This window comes from Carcharodon carcharias, chromosome 19, assembly GCF_017639515.1.
Source record: "Carcharodon carcharias isolate sCarCar2 chromosome 19, sCarCar2.pri, whole genome shotgun sequence".
Lineage (NCBI taxonomy): Eukaryota > Metazoa > Chordata > Chondrichthyes > Lamniformes > Lamnidae > Carcharodon > Carcharodon carcharias.
The window spans coordinates 19,470,599-19,493,588 of record NC_054485.1 but is presented as its reverse complement, the minus strand read 5'-3'; the positions used below and the strand labels follow the sequence as shown (position 1 = coordinate 19,493,588).

The 22,990-nt window shown below is 43.2% G+C and overlaps 1 protein-coding gene across 1 annotated transcript in view; it reads left to right on the top strand.

Annotated features, from left to right (window-relative positions):
* Positions 1 to 22,990, top strand: part of LOC121291165 (cation channel sperm-associated protein 4-like) — a 76,573-nt gene that overhangs the window by 8,396 nt on the left and 45,187 nt on the right. Inside the window, exon 5 of the mRNA XM_041212255.1 lies at positions 14,679 to 14,822. Within this exon, the coding sequence (XP_041068189.1) occupies positions 14,679 to 14,822 (144 nt within the window). The remainder of the gene's footprint in view (positions 1 to 14,678; positions 14,823 to 22,990) is intronic.

Below are 22,990 nucleotides of genomic sequence, written 5' to 3'. Positions count from 1 at the left end.
CCCAGCTATGCCTGTCTCTTTATGGGGTATGTGGAACATTCCTTGTTCCAGTCCTACTCCGGCCCCCTTCCACAATTCTTTCTCCAGTACATCGATGATTACTTTGGTGCTGCTTCATGTTCTCGTCAGGACTTGGAAAAATTTATTAATTTTGCTTCCAATCTCCACCCCTCCATCATTTTCACATGGTCCATCTCTGACACTTCCCTTCCCTTCCTTGACCTCTCTGTCTCAATCTCTGGTGATAGACTGTCCACCAATATCCATTACAAGCCTACCGACTCCCACAGCTACCTCGACTACAGCTCCTCACACCCCGCTTCCTGTAAGGACTCCATCCCATTCTCTCAGTTCCTTCGCCTCCGTTGCATCTGTTCTGATGATGCTAACTTCAAAAACAGTTCTCTGACATGTCCTCCTTCTTCCTTAACCAAGGTTTTCCACCCACGGTCGTTGACAGGACCCTCAACCATGTCCGGCCCATCTCCCGCGCATCCGCCCTCACGCCTTCTCCTCCCTTCCAGAAACATGATAGGGTCCCCCTTGTCCTCACTTATCACCCCACCAGCTTCCGCATTCAAAGGATCATCCCCCATTTCCGCCAACTCCAGCATGATGCCACCACACCTCCGGCGGCATTCCGTAGAGATCGTTCCCTCTGGGACACCCTGGTCCACTCCTCCATCACCCCCTACTCCTCAACCCCCACCTATGGCACCTCCGCATGCCCACGCAAAAGATGCAACACCTGCCCCTTCACTTCCTCTCTCCTCACCGTACAAGGGCCCAAACACTCATTTCAAGTAAAGCAGCATTTCAATTGCATTTCCCCCAGCTTAGTCTACTGCATTCGTTGCTCCCAATGCGGTCTCCTCTACATTGGAGAGGCCAAACGTAAACTGCGCGACAGCTTTGCAGAACACCTGCGGTCTGTCCGCAAGAATGACCCAAACCTCCCTGTCGCTTGCCATTTTAACACTCCACCCTGCTCTCTTGCCCACATGTCTGTCCTTGGCTTGCTGCATTGTTCCAGTGAAGCCCAATGCAAACTGGAGGAACAGCACCTCATCTTCCGACTAGGCAATTTACAGCCTTCCGGACTGAATATTGAATTCAACAACTTTAGATCTTGAACTCCCTCCTCCATCCCCACCCCCTTTCGGTTTCTTCCTCCTTCCTTTTGTTTTTTCCAATAATTTATATAGATTTTTCTTTTCCCACCTATTTCCATTATTTTTAAATCTTTTATGTCCTGCTAGTCTTTCCACCCCACCCCCACTAGAGCTGTACCTTCAGTGCCCTACCGTCCATTCTTAATTAGCACATTCATTTAGATAATGTCATCACTTTCAACACCTCTGTGTTCTTTTGTTCTTTTGTCTGTGACATCTTTTGATTATCTGCTCCTATCACTGCTTGCTTGTCCTTACAACCACACCACCCCCACCTTAAACCAGTTTATATTTCACCCCTCTCCTTATATTCACTCAGTTCTGTGGAAGGGTCCTGAGGTCTCGAAACATCAACTCTTTTCTTCTCCGCCGATGCTGCCAGACCTGCTCAGTTTTTCCAGGTAATTCTGTGTTTGTTTTGGATTTCCAGCATCCGCAGTTTTTTTGTTTTTATCGTTTTTTTTTATTCTTCTACTCTATACCCTGAATTAAAAGCCCAAATTGTATTGGCCTTTAATGCTTTATCTCCCTGTATTTACACTTTCAGGGAGTCATGTATTTGAACCAATAATAGTAGTAAACCACCCAAAGTGGTTCACAGGTGCATAATCAATCAAAAGTTGACACTGAGCTAAAGAAGGAGATATTAGGACAGGTGACTAAAAGCTTGGTCAAAGTAGTAAGTTTTAAGGGGTGTTTTAAAGGAGGAGTGTGTGTTGGAAAAGTTTAGGGAGGAAATTCCAGAATTTAGGGACTAGGTGACTAAAGGCATGGCCGCCATTGGTGGAGTGAAGGAAATGGGAAATGCATGAGAAGTCAAAGTAGGAGTAATATGGAATTTTCAGAAGATTCTAGAGTTGGAGGAGGTTGCAGATATAGAAGTTACAGAGAAGGAATTCCTGAGGTTATCTGTTCACTCACTCCATTCAGCCTCTTTTCTTTAAGCATGTTCTCTTTTTATCTTTCTAATCTTCCTTTTTATTTGATGTCAAATGTCAGCTTGGCCCATTGGCAGCACATTTGCTTCTTAAGTCAGAAATTCATGGGTAGAAGCTCCATTCCAGAGATCTAAGTATAAATATCGGCTGCCACATCAGTGCAGTAATAAAAGATGCTGCATTATGGGAGGTGTTGTCCTTTGCATGAAACATTAAACTGAAACCCCACCTGGCTGCTCAGGTGGATAGAAAAGCCTGCATGTACAGTTTGAAGAAAAGTCGAGAAGTTGTCCTGGCCAGGATTTGTCTCTTAACCAATTTCACTAAACCAGTTAATTGGTCATTTATTTAATTGCTATTATGGGACTTTGTTTGTAAATTGGCTGCTGTGTTTCCCTACTTTACAACAGTACCTACACTTTTAAGAGTACTTAATTCTCTGTGTGGTGGCTTGGGATATCCTGAGTACACTAAAAGTACTATGACAACGAAAGCTCTGTCTCATACATTTTACCTTTCTCATATTTTATTTCTGTACTCTCACTCTATACATGAGAAGTTTTTTTTACATGTCATTATCCTTTGGGTCTCTTCAATTGATATACCCCTTTATTCCTAATTGGAATTTATTTAACCTGCATTTTATCCATCTCATATTTAAATATTTCTCTCAGTTACTCCGCTGTGTGATCAGCCATTTTTCCAACCAATTAATTTGGGCTGATCTGGTGCCCTTCGTCTATTTCCAGTATACATACCTACAAACATACGAATTAGGAGCAGGAGTAGGCCATTCGGCCCCTCGAGCCTGCTCCGCCATTGAATAAGATCGTGGCTGATCTGATTGTAACCTCAACTCTATATTCCCACCAACCCCTGATAACCTTTCACCTCCTTGCTTATCAAGAATCTATCTACCTCTGCCTTAAAAATATTCAAAGACCCTGCTTCCGCCATCTTTTGAGGAAGAGAATTCCAAAGACTCCCAACCCTCTGAGAGAAAAAAACCTCCTCAACTCTGTCCTAAGTGGGCAACTCCTTATTTTTAAACAGTAACCCCCCTCCTTCTAGATTCTCCCACAAAAGGAAACATCCTTCTTGCCTCCAAATTGTCAAGACTCCTCAGGATCTTAATGTTCTAAACTCAGCAGACACATGCCTACCCTGTCTAACCTTTCCTCATAAGATAACCCACCCATTCCAAGTATTAGTTTAGTAAAGCTTCTCTGAACTGCTTCCAATGCATTTAGATCCTTTAAATAAGGAGACCAATACTGTACACAGTACTCGACATGTGGATTCACCAATGCCCTATATAACTGAAGCATAACCTCCCTACTTTTGTATTCAATTCCCCTCGCAATAAACAATTACATTCTATTAACTTTCCTAATTACTTGCTGTACCTGCACACTAACCTTTTGCAATTCATGCACTAGGACACCTAGATCCCTCTGCATCTCAGAGCTCTGCAATATTTCACCAATTTGCTTCTTTGTTATTCTTCCTGCCAAAATGGACAATTTCACATTTTCCTACATTATACTCCATTTTCCAGATCTTTGTCCATTCACTTAACCTAACTATGTCCCTTTATAGCCTCCTATGTCCTCTTCCATCTTACTTTCCTATGTTTGTGTCATCAGCAAATTTAGCAGCCATACCTTCAGTGCCTTCATCCAAATCATTTATATAAATTGCAAAAAGTTGAGGCCCCAGCACTACTCGTTACATCTTGCCAACCAGAAAAAAAAGAACCTTTTATGCCTACCCTCTGTTTCCTGTTAGCTAGCCAATCTTCCATCCATGCAAATATGTTAGCTCCTACGCCATGAGATTTTATTTTTCACAATAACCTTTGATGTGGCACCTTATTAAGTGCCTTGTGGAAATCTCAGTATAGTACATTCACCGGTTCCCCTTATGTTACTTCTTCAAAGAACTCCAGTATATTGGTTGAACATGATTTCCCTTTCACAGAACCATGTTGACTCTGCTTCATTACCTTAAATTTATCCAAGTGCCCTGTTATAACGTATTTAATAATAGCTTCCAACATTTTCCCTTTGACAGATGATAAGCTAACTGGCCTGTAGTTCCTTGCTTTCTGTCTCCATCCCTTTTTGAATATAAGAGTTACATTCACTATTTTGCAATCTAATGGAACCTACCCTGAATCTAGGGAATTTGAGAAAATTAAAACCAATGCATCAAATGCTGCATCACGTGACTTCAGGATGGTATTTTGCTTCCTTGGTGCCAAGGTAAAGGATGTCACAGAGTGGCTGCAGAACATTCTTTTGGGGGAGTGGGAACAGTCAGAGATCATGGTCCACATTGCAACCAGTGGCATAGGTAGGGAAAGGGATGAGTACCTGAAAGCAGATATTAGGAAGTTAGGAAGGGAATTAAAAAGCAGGAACTCAAGAACAGTAATCTCAGGATTACTCACAGTGCCACGTGCTAGTGAGCATAAGAATAAGAAGATTGAGCAGTTAAAACCGTGGCTGGAGAAATGGAGTAGAAGGGAGGACTTTAAATTTCTGAGGCATTGGGACCACTTCTGGGGCAGGTGGGACCTGAAAAGGAGGATGGGTTACGCCTTAACAGGACTGGGACTAATGTCCTCGTGGGGAGATTTGCTAGTGCTGTTGGGGAAGGTTTAAACTAGATTGGCAGGTAGATGGGAAATTGAGGGGAAATTCAGAGTGGAGAGGAGAAAAACTGTAAAAACAGTGGGAAGTAGAAAAGTATTAACTGATGAGGATATATCAGAGAATAGTATCAAGGTAAGTAGAGTCCTTGGAGAGTTGATAGAATTAGAGTAAGCTATAGTCAGTCATTAGATGTGGTCAGAATAAGAGGGAAAGTAAAAAAGCCTAAATCAGGATGAATGTGCAAGTATATGAATGCACGGAGTGTGGTTACTAAGATTGGTGAACTACATGTACAGATTGGCAAATGGAATTATGATATTATTGCTATAACAAAGACCTGGCTCAAAGAAGAGCAGGGCTGGGCGTTAAATATTCCTGGGTACTAGGTGTTTAGGAGAGACAGGAAAGGAAGAAAAGGGGGGTGGTGGTAGTGGCAGTATTCATTAAAGGTGGCATTACAATACTGGAGAGAGAGGATGCTCCAGAGGGCTCAAGGACAGAACCTCTTTGGCTAGACGTAAGGAGTGAAAAAGATGCATTAACATTGATTGGTGTAGTATATACACCACCAGCCAGTGGAAGGGATGTAGAGAAACAAATTTGTAAAGAAATTACAAAGAGGTGCAAGAATTGTGGACTAATTATTATGGGGGACCTCAATTATCCAAATATAGACTGGGATAGGAATAGTGCAAAGGAACAAGAGGGGCGTGAGTTCCTGGAATGTGTTCAAGATAATTTTCTACAGCAGCGTGTTTCTGGTGCAGCAAGAGACCAGGCACTGTTGTATGTTGTTCTGGGTAATGAGTTGGCTCAAATGGATCAAATATCAGTGGGAGAGCATTTAAAGGACAGGGACCATTGTATCATAAGGTTGAGGTTGGCCATGGAAAAGGACAAGCAACAACCCAGAGCAGGGATAATTAATTGGGGGAAAGGCAACTTTGATTGGATGTGAATGCATCTGGGTCGAGTGAATTGGAATTAAATGTTGGCAGAAAAGACAGTGGCTGAACAATGGGCCACCTTCAAAGAAAAAGTATATTTCCTTGAAGGGGAAAGGTAGGAAAAATAAATCCAGAGCATCCTGGATGATGAGAGAGACAGAGGTGAAGATGAAAAGGGAGAAGTGCATGTACGACAGATGCCAAATAGAAAATACAATGTAGAGTTGGTTGAATATAGAAGGACCAGAGGGCAAGTGAAAAAAACCAATAAGAAAAGCAAGGAGAGAACATGAAAAGAGACTGCAGTTAACATAAAATGGAATGCCAAGGTCTCCTATAAGCATATGAATAATAAAAGGGTGGTAAAAGAGAGAGTAGGGCCGACTAGGGATAAAAAGGGAGACTTATACATGAAGGCAAGCGAAATAGCGGAGATATTAAAGGATACCTTGCATCTGTCTTTACAAAGGAAGATGCTACCCAAGCCGAGTTGAAAGAGGTGAAAGAATTTACAATTGAGAAGGAGGAGACATTAGAAAGGCTATCTTTACTTAAAATCGATAAGGTACTAGGACCGGTTGAGATACATCCAAGGGTACTGAGGGAAGTGAAAGTGGAAATTGCAGTGACACTAGTGATAATCTTACAGTCTTCCTTAGACACAGGGGAGATGCCTGAGGACTGGAGAATTGCAAATGTTACACCTTTGTTCAAAAGGGGTGCAAGGATGAAACTGGCAATTACAGACAAGTCAGTTTGACTTCAGGGGTAGGGGATTTTATAGAAACTAATAGTTCAGGACAAAATCAATAGTCACTTAGATAACTGGAGGAAAATTTAAGGAAAGCCAGCGTGGATTCATTAAGGAAAAATCATGTTTAACTAACTTGCTGGAGTTTTTTGAGGAGGTAACAGGGAGGGTTGATAATGGCAATGCTGTTGATGTGGTATATATGGATTTTCAAAAGGCATTTGTTACAGTGCCACACAACAGACTTGTGAGCAAAATTCTAGCTCATGGAATAAAAGGGAAAGTCAGCACTTGGATAAGAAATTGGCTCTGTGACAGGAAACAGAGAGTGGTGATAAATGGTTGTTTTTCAGATTGGAGGAAGATTTGTAGTGGAGTTCCCCTAGGGTCAGTGTTGGGACCTTTGTTTTTCCTGATATATATTAATGACCTAGGCTTGTGGTGTTCAGAGCATGATTTCAAAATTTATAGATGATACGAAGATTGGAAATATTGTTGACTGTGATGAGAATAGTCCTGACCTTCAAAAGGACATACATATGTTGGTGGATTGGGCAGATTAGTGGCAGATGATGTTCAATGTGAGAAGTGTGAGGTGATTCATTTTGGCAGGAAGAATATGGAAACAGTATAACATAAAGGGAGACATTCTAATGATGGTGCAGGAACAGAGGGATTTCGATGTATATATACATAGGTCATTGAAGATGGCAGGGCATGTTGAGAGAGCAGTTAATAAAGCATATAGTGTCTTAAACTTTATTAATAGAGGCATTGAATACAAGAGTAAGGAGGTCATGTTGAACTTGTATAAGACACAGGTTAGGCTTCATCTGCGTCCACCTCAGGGCACTATACTTGAAGAAGGATGTAAAGGCATTGCAGAGACTACAGAGGAGATTCAGAAGAATGAGTCCAGGGATAAAGAACTGTAACTATGAGGATAGATTGAAGAGGTTGGGACTGTTCTTTTTAGAGAAAAAAGGGCTAAGAGGAGACTTATAAAAGTATTTAAGATTCTGAGGAGGACAGGCAGGGTGAATAGTGAGAAACTGTTCCCATTCAAGAAAGCATCAAGAATTAGAGGGCACAGATTCAAAATACTTGGCAAATGGAGTAAAAGTGATATGAGGAAAACTTTTTTAACCCAGAGGGTGGTTGGAGTCTGGAACAAACTTCTGAGCGGGCGGGGGAGACAGGTTCAATTGATGTATTCAAAAGGGAATTGTATTGCTAACTGAAAAGAGAGAATGTGTACAGTTATGGGGATAAAGCAGGGGAGTAGGTAGAGCTTAGGAATAAAAAAGGGGCAGCCATATTGTTAGGTATTTATTATAGACCCCAGATAGTCGGTGGGAAATTGAGGGGCAAATATGTGCACAATTTGTGGAGGTGTGTAAAAGGGTCATTAGGTGATTTCAACTTTCCCAACATTAATTGGGATAGACATAGTGTTAAGGGTTTGGATGGAGTGGATTTCTTGAAATGTGTACAGGAGAACTTTTTAGCTCAATATGTAGAGGGTTTAACAAGGAATGGTGCAGTGCTGGACCTAATTCTGGGGAATGAAGCCAGACAGGTGGCTGAGGTGGTGGTGGGCGAGCATTTCAGCGATAGTGACCACAACATGGTACAGTTTAAGTTTGTTATGGACAAAGAAATCAACAAGTTGTAAAAAAATGTTTTGGATTGCGGGAGAGTGAATTTTAGTAAAATAAGGCAGGACCTGGCCAAGGTAGACTGGGAACAGTTATTTGTGGGGAAGTCTGCAGAGGAACAGTTGAGGTGGGGGGGGTGGTATTCAAAAAGGAAATAGGGAGGGTACAGGCTCAACATATTCCCTCTAGGGTGATAGGAAGGAGTAACAAGCCCGAAGAACCATGGATAACCAGAGATATTCAGGTTATGATGAGAAGGAAAAGAGAGGCTTTTAGCAGGTACAAGGAAAGCAAATCGGCAGTGGCATTAGTGGAGTACAGAAAGTGCAGGGTGGAGATTAAGAAAGCAATTAGGAGAGCAAAGAGGGGATATGAGAAAGGTCTGGCTGGTAAAAGTAGGGAAAATCCCAAGATATTCTATGAGTATATCAGTGGAAGAGGATAACCAGGAAAAGAGTAGGGCCCATAAGGGACTGAGGGGGCAATCTATGGGTGGAGACAGAGCACATCGGTAGAGTGTTAAATGAATACTTCACATTTGTCTTCACCCAAGAGAATGAGGATGAAGGTATCAAACTAGGGGAGAGAGACTGCGAGGGTCTTAAGCAAATTGATACAGGGAGTGACAAGGTATTAGAGGTGTTGGCAGGCTTAAAAGTGGACAAATCTCCAGGTCCGGATGATTTGTGAACCAGACTGCTGAGGGAGGCAAGGGAGGAGATCGCAGGTGCTCTGACCCAAATTTTTAATTCCTCTCTGGCCACAGAGGAGGTGCCAGATGACTGGAGAACAACTAATGTGGTTCCGCAATTTAAGAAGGATTATGGAGATAAGCCAGGGAACTATAGGCCCGTGAGTCTCACGTCAGCGATAGGGAAACTATTGGAGAAAGTTCTGAAGGAGAGTATCTATCTCCACTTGGAGAGGCAAGGTTTGATTAGGGATAGTCAGTATGGCTTTGTCAGAGTACCTAACAAATTTGATTGAATTTTTTGAGGAGGTGACCACGTATGTAGATGAAGGTAGTGCAGCTGATGTAGTTTATATGGGCCCACCGTCAATTAAAAGGCCTGTTAAGGTCATTAAGTAATTAATTAAATTAAAATTTTTGCTGCATGTCCAACCTAATGGTTGGCGGGCAGGCAAAAAGGCCAAGCAGCCTTTGTATTTTTTTGGAAACCTCATCCACAGTTGGGATGAGGCCAAAAGCAAATAAGCACTGCGGGCTCCGCCTTGCACTCGCCGAGCAAACTATCACGCGACTGCGCATTGACACCAGCACATTAGACCAGCGTCAACACGCGTCATTGCATGGCGTGCCCGCTGAGCAAGATTTTCTTCCCCTGGCTTTCTGTTCTTCCTAAGTGTCATGTATCCATCAATATTCAGGTCCCAATCTATGTCATCCTGCAGCCATGTCTCTGTAATGGTTATCAGATCATACTTATTTACTTCTATTCATGCTATCAGTTTATCTGTTTTGTTTTGAATATTACATGCAATCAGATACAGAGCCTTTAAGTATACCTTTTTATTATTTTTGTAACTTGTAGCATTATTTGTTGATTTACTCTTAGATTTGTACTCTCTGTCCCTTCCTGTTACAGTCTGTTTATCATTTCCCACATTAAAACTTTCTCTCATACCCTGTCTCTACTCTTTAATTTAACACATCTTCCCAATCTTCCCTTGCCCGCATCATTTAGAATAAAGTCCTCTCTACTTCCCTAGTTATGTAGCTCGCTAAGACACCAGTCCCAGCATGGTTCAGGTGTAGACCATCCCAATGGTACAGCGCCCACTTTCTCCAATATTGGTGCCAACGCCCCACAAACCTGAACCCGCTTCTCTCACCTATCGTTGAGCCATGCATTCATCTCCCTAATTTTATGTAGCCTATGCTAATTTGCACGTTGCTCAGGAGATTAAGACCTTTGAGGTTCTGCTTTTTAATTTAGTGCCAGTTCCTCATACTGGCTATGCAGAACCTCTTTCTTAGTTCAACAATATTGTTGGTACCTACATGGACCACGACAACTGGATCCTGCTCCTCCCATTGCAAGTTCCTCTGTACCCCTGAGCAGATGTCCCGAACCCTGGCACTGGGCAGGTAACACAGCCATCTGGACTCTTGCTCTTTGCTGCAGAGAACAGTGTCAATCCCTTCACTATACTGTCCTCTACTACCCTACATTCCTTTTTGCTCATCCCACTTGAATGGCTTCCTGTACCACAGTGTCATGGTCAGTCAGCTCACCTACCCTGCAGTCCCCACTCTCATTCAGACAAGCTTACAGAACCTCAAACCTATTGGACCATTGCAAAGACTGAGGCTCCTGCTCTCCTGCCCTCTAGGTCCCCTTACCTGCCTAACTCACAGTCACACCATCCTGTCCCTGACCATTGACCAAATCAGAAGACCTATCCTCAAAGGTATGCCTGCCTCCTGGTACAAAGCATCCAGGTTACCTTCCCCACCCTTGATGTGTCAGAGTATCTGTAGCTCAGCCTCTGGCTCAATGACTGAGCCGAAGCTCCTCAAGCCGCAAACACTTACTGCAGACTTGTTTGCCCTGGATCACACAGGCATCCAGGAACTCCCACATGTTGTAGCCATGACACATCACCTGTTCTATCATCCTTAATGTGTTTTAATTAACTGCTTAATTATATTATTTAATTAATTTTCCTTTTTTTATATGTTTTATTTAACTTATCACCAGTTCCTGTACTATTTTAAACATTAGTAATGGACCGGACACTAAACACTTACCAGATACTCACCAAACAGCAGGCTAGATTTCCCTCTAGTAGAGTAAGAAGCACTTCCTACAATGTGAAAAAGTTAGAAAAAGCAAAAGGAAAGGAACACCTCCTTCCCCTCCTCACCTAACTCCCCCACTCATCAAATTCCCAGGTTTACACTCAGTTCCAAACCATGCTCGTTTGCAAGACTGCACTAAGGATCCGTGAATTTATACTAAACTGAACTGCGGTTATAGAAACCAGATTAAACAAGTTAGCTAACTAACTAACTTTTTGGCTTGACGGCAGCATCCTGTTACTAGTGGATACCACTCGTGTTGCTACTGCATAGTAGCAACGTGAAACAGCTGGCTTCACCTGCTGCTCAAATTTTTGAAATTCCACGGTAATCTGAGGGAGATTGGGCACTTTTCAGGGCCAAAAGTGATGACACCCTTGGGTCCGTTCATGAGTTTGCGTGATACACAGCATGAAATGATCTGATCAGGGTAGCCATTATCCTTTGATGTGCCCTATTTCAGCATCAAGCTTGCATGGTGAGCAAATGACTCCGGCACCATTTACCAGTTGCTGACAGGACCAATGTTATAGCATGTGGAACTCTTAACAATCCCAAGGCTTCAACTAACTACTCAGCTCTCTCAGTAGAGTGTGTTTTCCCTGCCTAAATTTCCAAGAAACTTACTCTACTTACCTACTTACTCAGTACTTTACAGTTTCTGCTAATTACAGACTAGAATAGATTTTTTAAGAACAAGGTTAATACTTTAAACTCCCCCACTCAACAAACTCCCAGGTATACACTCAGTTCCAAATTGCGCTTGTTTAAGCTTAATTAGGTTCTGCTTTCTATTATCCTTCCATTGGGTCTGTTACTTCACCTGTTTCATTGCCAAGTCCAGCATTTTATGTTTCCTTGTTGAGCATACAAAATCTTGATTAAGGAAGCAGTTCTGATTCATTCTAAGAACACATTGTGACCACAAAATGTTCTCATATCCAAAGTGATCCAGGGTAGCTACAGTCCCCCATTATTGAAACTCTGTTACAACTAAGGTTTCCAGCCATCCAGGGTTCCCTCAGAGCCTCCAGAATTATAAAGATTAACCTCCTGGATACTGCTGTAAGCGCCTAAGGAGAAAAATCACAGAGGCATAAATAACATGCATGATGGGGGCAAGGGAAGATTGGGAAGATGTGTTAAATTAAAGAGTAGAGACAGGGTATGAGAGAAAGTTTTAATGTGGGAAATGATAAACAGACTGTAACAGGAAGGGACAGAGAGTACAAATCTAAGAGTAAATCAACAAATAATGCTACAGGTTACAAAAATAATAAAAAGGTATATTTAAAGGCTCTGTATCTGATTGCATGTAACATTCAAAACAAAACAGATAAACTAATAGCACAAATAGAAGTAAATAAGTATGATCTGATAACCATTACAGAGACATGGCTGCAGGATGACATAGATTGGGACCTGAATATTGATGGATACATGACACTTAGGAAGAACAGAAAGCTAGGGAAAGAAAATCTTGCTCAGCGGGCATGCCATGCAATGACGCGTGTTGACGCTGGTCTAACGTGCTGGTGTCAATGCGTAGTCGCGCGGTAGTTCACTCGGCGAGTGCAAGGTGGAGCCCGCAGTGCGCCCACCATCAATTAAAAGCCAAAAAGATATACTGCCTGTCACATGAATGAGTAATGTGGTTTAAGGATTCCAGTGCCAGTGTGATGCTAGGTATATAGACCATACATACCAAAGACTTGCGGATCATATCAAACAGCATTTCCCAGTTGCTGTTCATAACTGGCAAGTGCAGACTGCACCCAACCAGCCTGTGCTTGCAAAACTCAAAACACAGTGTCCAACATTAAATGTGATTCCGCGATTGGACAATATTTGCTCAATGATCCTCAGTGCACCAATGATTACACTGACAACCAATTTAAGATTGTCAGTCGGCCTCACAGTGTGGCGCATTTGCGTGTACTGGAAGCTACATATATTAATAAACAGTGCCAATTTCTTTGCAGATAGAAAGAACAAATACACGCATTGCTCCTGTTTCAGCTAAACAAAATAAGTGACAGCCATTTGCTGATTCACTCTCCAGGACAATGCCTTGACTAATTAGCGTGAAGCTGCCTGGTTTAAATTTCAAACAATACTTGGCAGTTAATTATCTGTCACCATCACTGGTGCATTTTCCATGGCCACACCTCTGCCCATCAGAATCCACTTGCCAACCAACCAGCACTCGCTTCTCATAAAGCATAAATTATTGTTTTCCCCTTATACTGGTTTTCTTGCGAAGTGTCCTGATGAGTGCAAGACAAAAAACTTCAACACATCTATTTGTTCAGCAAGACTCAAGTTCTGTACTACCAAGTGACTATATCAGAGATTTTAGGAAAGTTTGTTTGATTGACAGAAATTATTCACTTGGATAATGAAGAATCTATTCGTTTTTCAGTTGGCTGTGGGAAGGTGGGCACCCTGAGGATTGGTGTGTCAGGTGACCAATGGTGGGAGGGTGATTGGGGGCTGTTAACTCAGCAGTAGAACTCTTTCATGTTCTGAAACTTCTGGAATACATCCAGCCATTATTGACAACTCCGGTTATCGATGAAAACCTCTCTCAAATAACTTCAGCTCCATTTCTCTGCCTCTTATCCATGTTGCTAGATACCCATACCTATCAAAAATCTATCAAGCTCAGTCTTCATTATTTTATCCAGAACTTTTTGGGAGAGCAAATTCTAGATTTCTACTAGCCTTTGTGAAAAAAATGTTTCCTGATTTCAGTTCTTAATGGCCTAGCCCTAATTTTCAAACTGTGTCCCCTTATTCTGTATCCTAATTTATACCTACCCTATCTAATCCTTTTATCATTTTAAGCACATCGTTTAGAAACCCCTCAACCTTCTAACTCAAGGGAATATGAAACAAGTTCATGCCACCTGTCTTCATAATTTAATCCTTTAAAAGCTATCATTCATGAATGTGTGCTATGCACCTTCCTGAGGTGTCTCAGAACTTTAGTCAGTTGTTTTATAGGTGCAGGTGGGTATTTTGTTCTGCAAAGGGAAACATTTCCAAAAATATCATTCTTATTGGAAGAAGAGATTGGTATGCAGTAGTACACATTTATAACTAGAGATTTCAGTTAATAAAGCAGTATTGAAACGAAAAGTGAAATTACTGATATCAAAGTCATGGTGGGGGTGTATTGGTCTACAGAAAATAACTTGTGAACACTAAAATTATTTATAAGGGACATGGGAAGTAACTCATTAAAATTCACCTTATATAAAGCTATGTTATGTAATGTTGAAACATATGGAATGCCACACAGAAAGGCTAAGAAGACGAGACGAAGAGAGATTTTGGAGCAGAAATGTGGGATTCCTGAAAGGCTAAGATACTGAGTTCAGACTTAACAGGTTTGAATCTCCAACTTTGTTGTATTACCTTTTATTATATCTTTATATACTGTATACTTAATAAATCTGTAACTCCTGATGTTCAATGTTTTGAATCTTATTGATTTGAGGACTAAATTATAAGGAAAATTATGCTAATACTCTCTTACATGTACAATTCCTGGTTTGTTTCAAAATTGCTTGATCTAGATCACGTTTCATAAAGAGCTTGTCTCCATTTTGATTCAGAGCTATATTACAAAATATACCAAAGCTTGTATTGTGGGTGTTTGAAGCAATCTCCACTGCCTATTGGTGCAGAAGATTCTGATAATTCATTTCAGTTTATTTCATTTATAGGATGAGTGGAGTGTGGAAGACAAAATCTCTCAAAACGTTTTACGCAGATTGCTGGACCATATTCTGCTGCGGTCATTTATCATCTTACTGCTTCTTGGAAGCTGCATTGCCATCAGTTGTCAGACTGATCCTGCCATCTTGGAGGTAAGAATAAACCCCTTAGATGTAGCAGCGAGCAACGGATCTGGGATACCTGAACCAATAATCCAGAGAACCCTAGTCTAATAATCTAGGGAACAATGGCAATTCGAATTCACTTTAAAATTTGGAACAGAGGTTGGTACAGTTTGTAAGAGTAGTGATATATTCATTATTTCTATTTCTAATAAAGGCAGAACAGTCTTTGTTACACTTTAACTCCTGTCAATGCAAGATGGTCGCCGACAGCGCTTCTGCGTGTGTCCAGCCCGGCTCGTGCGCAGTAATCCAATGTTGTCACAGCTGCACCCAGCTTGCCAGCACCACTTTGCGCATGCGCCAATGATGTCCCTGTGCACGGGCGTACTGACAGCAGAAAGATTGCACATGCACAAATTTCAAAATTTGGTGATTTTTAGCTGTGGAGGGAGAGGGACTTATTTTCTCTGTTTCTCCACTGGCAGGCTGTCCACAAGTTCATGACAGAAGAGGCCACCGAATGGTGTAACTGAGTCGACAACAGGCACCACACACAGCCACCATGAAATCTGACATCCTGTGGGGAGCTGTCCTGTACCTCCTTATCTCTGTCATCCTCTCCAGCCTTTACAACCCTCCCTACCTCTAATACTTTCTCTAACCCCTACAAACTTCACTAACCTGCCCCAGACTCCACACCTTTCCCTATCTTTGTGACCTCCTCCAACCCCTGCAACCCTCTATGATTTGTGTCTTACTACAATTCTGGCCTCATCCGCATTCTTCATTGCTCCTTAATTGGCGCCCATGTTTTCAGCCGCTAACCCTCTCATGCCTAGAATTAACCTCCTTAAACTCTCGCTTCCAAGGCTCAGTCTAGCAAGAAGAATTAAGAATTTATTGCAAAACCAAATTTGTTTTGGATGATTACATTCATACTTGTCACAATTCTGCTCCAAGTGCACGTTAAAATGACCCTCCCGCCCAAATGTGATGATTTCAGCAGCGCCATCTTTGGTCCTGCCCACAGCCTACTCTGTCACTTCGAATGATGTCACGAAGCAACAGGCTCGAACTGCACCTGCATGCCGTTGGCAGGAAATGCAGCCTGTTTGTAAAGAGAATTATTTTAAATCATGTTCTTGAAAAGCCTGTCTTTTCTCTTCAAAGGTGCCGATAACATTTAGAAAAGGATGAATTTCAAGATCCAAGGACATTGCACTGTAAAGATAGACACATAAAATAAATAAACTAGATGGAGAGATATCGAGCTTATTTCTCGATAAGAATTAAAGCATTATTAAGATTAAAATGCAAACTTTTAAAAACACAGGCTTTTTATCACAGCAGGTTCTAATGTAACAGCAGGGGATTGCTGTGTAATATAGAAGACAATATGCTGCCATGCAAGCTAGTCTTAAAGGTTGTTTAAAACAAAGCTATGGCTGGGGGAAAAACAAGGATAGGAAATAACAATATGGTGAAAAAAGGCATGGGCTTCTCATCTCTGTTTGGCAATCAGTTTGAACAACTGGGTGGTTGTAAAGATTCACATAGTGCTGCATCTAGCAGAAAATAGACCATAAAGAGAATGGTATAAAGAAGCAATGCAATGTTTTTACTTAGGAAAAAAGACGCCATTTCTACCTTTGACACCCAATGGCTTGAACGAGCTTGGAGAAATAGTTTTTGCAAGTTGTCATTAAATCTGTGCATGTGGGGTTAATGGCCAGGATTTTGCCCCCATCGGGTGGGCTTGGGGAGGGCAGGTGGCAGTGTCGGGAAGCCGACTGCTGCCCGTGATTTCACACTGGCAGGCCAGTTAAGGCCCACCCAGTGTGAAACGCGCGCAGCAGTGCTCAGTGCTGCCTGTGTGGGCCGGGGGGAGGAAGGCAAGTGGGGAACTTCACAGGTGCACGCAGGAAAAGCTCCCTGACGCACAGAGCTGCCTCAGGGAGATGAAGAGTTTTGAAATTTAAAAATAAAGCATTGTAAAAATGTTTTTAAAAAATCCTCTCATGTGATTCTGTCATGACATTTTAGAAATTAGTATGAACATTTTTTATTTTTTTAGTGACGGATCGAAACCTCATCCCGTCCGTGGATGAGGTTTCGCAAAAAATGCAAAGGCCATTTGGCCTTTTGCCTACCCACCAACTGTAAGGTTGGATGGGCAGTGAAAAATTTAATTGAATTAGAGTGTTAATGGCCTTAATAGGCTGACTCCCGCGCGCCAACCGACCGAAATATCGTGCGAATGCGCGATGATGTTGGGGCGCTTGCCCGACCTCATCGTGCGTCATTTTACACTCGTTCGGGTTGGGGGTGACACATCCGACAAGCAGAAAATTCTGCCCAATGAATACTACTCTGTCTAGTTATTTAAGATTAATGTTTTATCAATAATAAATCGTGAATTTTCCTGTAGTAATGACAATGAAACTGTCAGCATTTACCCACCATTAATCCTCTGAAACTGACAGCAACGTCTGGAGTCTGCACATGTGCAGTTGTTTTGACTCAGCACTTGGTAAAGGCTGAGCGATTTAAAATTCCAGCGAGAAATTTTAAACAACTGTCATAACCTACATTTTCAATTGGTATGTTTGAGATGCAGTTCTGAATTCAGAAATGAAATCACCAAGCCTCCAGAGGTTTTTTTATATAAATTAAATTAAACATTTATTAATTTAACAAGGAACTAAACGCATACACATGTCTACAAATTACTACCATCATAACTTTTAAACAAATCCCCAAATTAATCACTCCTTGGTAAATCTTCACCAAGGCAACAATAACCCATAGATGTAAACAGACACCAGGCAAAGCACATTTGATCTTACAAATTCAAAATGAGGTTCTTATTAATTTGGTTCTTTCGCACAGTTGTAGGCTTACAGACGGCATGCCTTTGACTCACACAAAATCTCTTTTCTGTATATACCCAGCCTTCCCTTTGAATGCAATTCTCATTGTATCATCAGGCCCTTTGAACTCCACCTTGTCTAACTATAAAACCCCTTTCTTTGTACCAATTTTATTAATAATATAAACTTATTGCTTGGTGTCTCCTAACTGAGTGGAAGATTTCAGCCCCCAGTCTTTGAATGGTTTATTCAACAAAATGCAAACGTACCCTCTACCTTACTGTTTAACATCTCAAAACTACTTTACATCAAAGCACCCAGACTAGGTGACTTTAATCCAGTTAAGACACATACACTCACAGACACAGACCCTACTACATGTCCAATTTAAAATAATTTCAAATAACATTATATACATTAATATCTTCATGACAGCAGTGAAGCACAATCTACAGACAGCTGCCCTGTGAAAATCCAGAAGTTGTTGTCAATGGTTCTGTCCACCTCCAGAAGGTGCACTGTTGAGATCCCCTAGAATGCAATCAATACAAAGTTATTGAACTGATGAGAACATCTATTTGTACGCATTTAATCTCACTGTAAATACCCTGGAGAAAAATTGTAGCATCTATAACAAGGTGTAACAAGGATCTTAACAATGTATTAAGTTCATAATTACTGATAAACAGCCCCACTGACCCTGATGGAGTAAATTTATAGTTGTTGAAAGTCAAATTTTTCCATTCTGATAAGAAATTTGACATTTTTTAAAAATTAAAGTTTGTTTTACGGACAGAATTTTGCCCTCGTCAGGCGGGCTCAAGGGGATGAGCGGTAGCAGTCGGGAAGCTGACTGCCGCCCGCGATTGGGGCCCGACTGTAATTTCATGCTGGTGCGCCAGTTAAGGCCTGCCCAGCGTGAATGCCAGATGCTGAAAATCTGAGAAGGGATAGGCAGGAGCCTGTTTTCCATCGGGTCCAATGGCGCCCCGAAGGACAGTTAAAAACCAGTGCCAGCAGCCCCAGGGAGGCTGCCCACGTCAGAGTTACTTGCAGCAGCGACGTGGCTGCAATCAAGGATGCAAGAACCAGGCGGGAGGTGAGGTCGTCTGGGCACTCAGCGCCCCATTTTTTCCACGAGTGCCTCACTGCCCTCCTGGAGGAGGTGGCTGCCCTTGTCCCCAGGAGGGAGGAGGCCACCACACCCCACACAGAGCGCATGGGAGGAGGTGGCAGCCCAGGTGAGCAGCCACGACGTGGTGCAGTGCACTTGGGTGCAGTGCTGGAAGCATTTCAGTGACCTACTGGGCTCAGGAAGGGTGAGTACCATGTTGGCATGGGTCAGTGTGTTGAATTGTTTTGGGCTGGCCATCCCCCAGTGGAGCTCAGGGGTGTTAGAGTCTGAGCGGCAACTGTCAATTACACCAGGGCTGGCCAAGGGGCTGAGCCCTGGCTACTTTGACTGAATGCCTTGCGCCTTGAGAGCCATGACCTGGATCTGTCCTGCAAGGTACTTCTCAGCTGGGGTTGGCCAGGCTGCAATGGCGCTGCAGGTAGAGAGAGGACTAATCAATAATCCTCTGTTCTTTCAGGAGAAGACATCCCATAACAATATTGAGAAGTCACGGACTGGCGGAGGACACCCACACCTCCTCATCCTCTCCTGGTACGAGCAGGAGGCCTTGGAGCTCAGGAGGCATCATTCCCCTTGGTCAACCGGTTGTGGTAAGGCTGGGGTGTCAGACGAAGGTAAGAGTGCAGTGCACTGAGGTGAGAGTTTTGGATTCTGCAAACAATCATGTGCAGTCGCATCATGATGGGAGCCCCCAGACTGGACTCCTCATTGATCATTGAAAGACGATGGCACCATGATGCAGTTCTCCAATGTCTCACCAGGGTGCCTGGCATGCACAGTGAAAGTGTCATAATAATGGCATGTTGTTGGTCTCCCTTAGACCTGCCACAAGGCAGCGAAGTGCAGGACCTCCCTCATCTGGGACCTCTGACCCCGCAGGACCACCGTGCTTCCCAAGCACCTGCATCACACCCAATCTCTGAACGAGGCACCAGTGCAGATACCAGCATTAGTTCAACGGCTAGTATCTCCATGCACATTGGTGAGGACGCTTCACACTCACTTGAGGTGCAGGCGGAGGCAGAGAGTGTCCAGTGAGCCAGCAGTCAGAGGACTGCTGGAGACCAGGATGATGCTCAGTCGAAGGCTGATGATGGTTCTCTGGAGTCATCCATTAGGCAGCAGATGCTGGATCTCCAGCAGGGTGTGCGTGAGGATTTGGCGGAGATCCAAGAGGGTATGCATGCCATGATTTCCGTAGTGGAGGAGTCCCTGCAGAGCATGAGCACTGCATTGACCCTCATGGCCAAGCACAATGCCTCCTCTATGGAGACAGTGGTGACAGTCATGGAGCAGCTGCTCCAGGAACAGAATCAGAGGTACCTGGGGTTGGACTTGGACCTGCAAGCCCTCACACAGACACTGACCTCAGTTGGTCAGTGTCCATGTGTGAGATGGATGGGGCACCCAGCATCCCAGCTAGGTGCTCATTCATCAATGGCTAACAGGGAGGTCCACAGCGACCTTGCGTTGGCACACAACCTGCTTGTCATCTCTGTGGGCTCCTCTCAGGCCGCTCTGGATATTGGCAGCAGCTCCTCCGCCCCTCTGCCAGTGACCGTGGCATCTGATGAGGCTGCAGGCTGCTCCCTCCCAGATGGGGGCCGCACAGGCTGCACTGGCCAGAGGACAACCGCCAAGGTCGTCAAGGCCAACAAGACAGCAGAGTCAGCAGGCTGTCTCCAATGCCAGTGCCAGCGAGGAGAAGCATCTAGACGTAACTCCCGTAACCGTAAGTTTAAAGCACCTTAAGCACAAGAGGGACTGGCCACGGGTGATCTTTGTTCCCCCATTTTGTTTTTCTTTTTTTAATGGTGTGACCACCAACACCAGATATTGTTCTGTTCAATAATATGAGTTCCAACATTAAATTACATTTGCTTTTGTGTTACTGGCCTGAGTATGCTTCATTTGTTTTGTTGGTGCAGGGTAGGCCATTTTGTAATGCTGGATGTGGGTAGCTCGAAACATTATGGCACTGGCACTGAGTGTATCTTGAGGGTCAAGGAAAGGGTCATTTCTATGATCGAGGGTGGAGGCGGCAGCCCTGGCATGAGATGGTAGCTCTTATTTGGCAGCCTAGCTGAAGGAGCGTTGTTTCAAGGCATCATTGGTGTCCTTGCCTCCCTGAAGGTTACCAAGGCCTGCTTCCAAGCTCTCAGCATTCTCCTCACCGTGGTCCTCTTCTGACTCACTACTGGACTCATCATCTGGGGCTTGTGCAGCTGTGTCAACATCCCCTTCCCCCAGTGGGTTCCCCCTTGCCAATACCAGATTGTGGAGAGCGCAGCATGCAACCACTATCAGTGACACCTGCACTTGGAGGTATTGCAGTGTGACCCTTGAATAGTCCAGGCATCTTCAGACGACCTATAGTTCTCTCTACTACCGCCCTTATGGAGGCATGACTCCTGTTGTACCGCTGTTCTGCCTCTGTTCTTGGGTGGTGAAGAGGCGTCATGAGCCACCCTTTCAAGGGATAGCCCTTGTCACCCAGCAGCCATCCATCCAGTCGGGCTGGAGCACTGAATAGCCTCAGCACCTGGGAGCGTCTCAGGATGTATGCGTCATGGGAGCTGCCAGGATATTTTGCACAGACTTGCATGATATGCATCCTGTGGTTACACACAATCTGCATGTTCAAGTTTATCCTGTTGACAAAGGCACCCGGCTGACCTGCTGGCGCCCGTGCGACAAGCGAAAAATCAGGCAGTGTTAAATCGCCATCATTTGAGTTGCCAAGTTCCTTAACTGGCCTCTTAATTACTGGCGAGAGTGGCTCCGACTCCCGGAAGCGCCTGCCGAGTGAAATATCGCACAAGTGCATGATGATGTCAGGACACTCGCCTGATGTCATCGCGTGTGATTTTACGTTCGCTCAGGTTAGGCGCGAGCTCGCCCGATGAGTGGAAAATTCTGCCCTATGAATTCTACCTCAATCCCGTGGTGTGTCAGAATCATTTATTTTACTCTTTGTAAAATTAAAAAAGGAGGGGGTTTCAGTGGCTTTTACTTCCTGCTTTTCTATCTGTGAGAATACTTCAATGTGACTGGCTGCTTACCGTGCTTGATGGTATCACTGCTGCTGATTGCATGGAGAACCCCTTGACTTGGTGCCTGATTCAAAGTGATATTGGGAAAGGGGAAATCCATGCCACTGAAATGGTTAGATCTTTGTGGACAGCTTTGTTTGAGGTCCGCGGTGGGCACCATTGCCGACTGTGAAATACAACTCAATACTGTCTGTAACTTTATGAATCTGTTTAAAGACCAAAGAACTTATCCAATACTGTGCCCAGCACCTATAGAAGTTGTATTGATATTAATGCCATTTTACCACTATTAGAAGTAAATTGTGAGAGAACACGCTACTGAAAGTTTAACTACTGAACATGTTGTTTAGTTAAAAATGTTTCATTTTCATTCCAGAATATAAAAGAACATGACAGCATTCTCCCACTGTTTGAACCTTATTGTAACTGTGCTTGTAAATGATAAATTATTTTCCCAAGCTGCAAGAATTTTAATCACGTGAAACATACAGTGTAAAAGAGCATGTGATAAAAGGCAGATTAGCGTTATTTTTTTTTACATGTCTCCAAAATGTGCTGGAAGTTTACAAAATCTACAGACGGCTGCCCAAAACAGCTGGTGCATTTAATGTGTTATAAGCAGCCCCTTTGTAGTTGACTTCAGTGGTAATTCCAGATTGTTTGCGCCATTTGTCAGAGATAGGCTGCGCTCCATGATAAGTGAGGGCAGTGTAAGTTGAGGGGTCTGTATCAATAAAGGTGACTGCTAAACTGTTAGACTGCTGTAAAACCCAAACTGCTTTACTAACATCCATTAGCAAGAAAATATGCCATTCTTAGTTGGTCTGACCTATAATTGACTCCCATCCCATCCCAACGTAGTTGATTCTTAGCTATCTCCTGACATGACCTAGCAACCAAGTAAGTTGCATCTGCACAGTTAAATATGCGCAATAAATGCTGGTCTTGCCAATGACACCCACATCCCAAGCACTAGCAATAGGGAGTTATTTTCACAATCTTACTTACATCTACATGTAACTGTCATTTACTTCGATTATGGAGCAAAACCTCATGTAGAACGAGGAAACTGAGTTGTGCTAGACCCTCTCTGACAGCTCAGTGGGTAAGTGTAAAACCAAGTGTGGTACTGAGGCA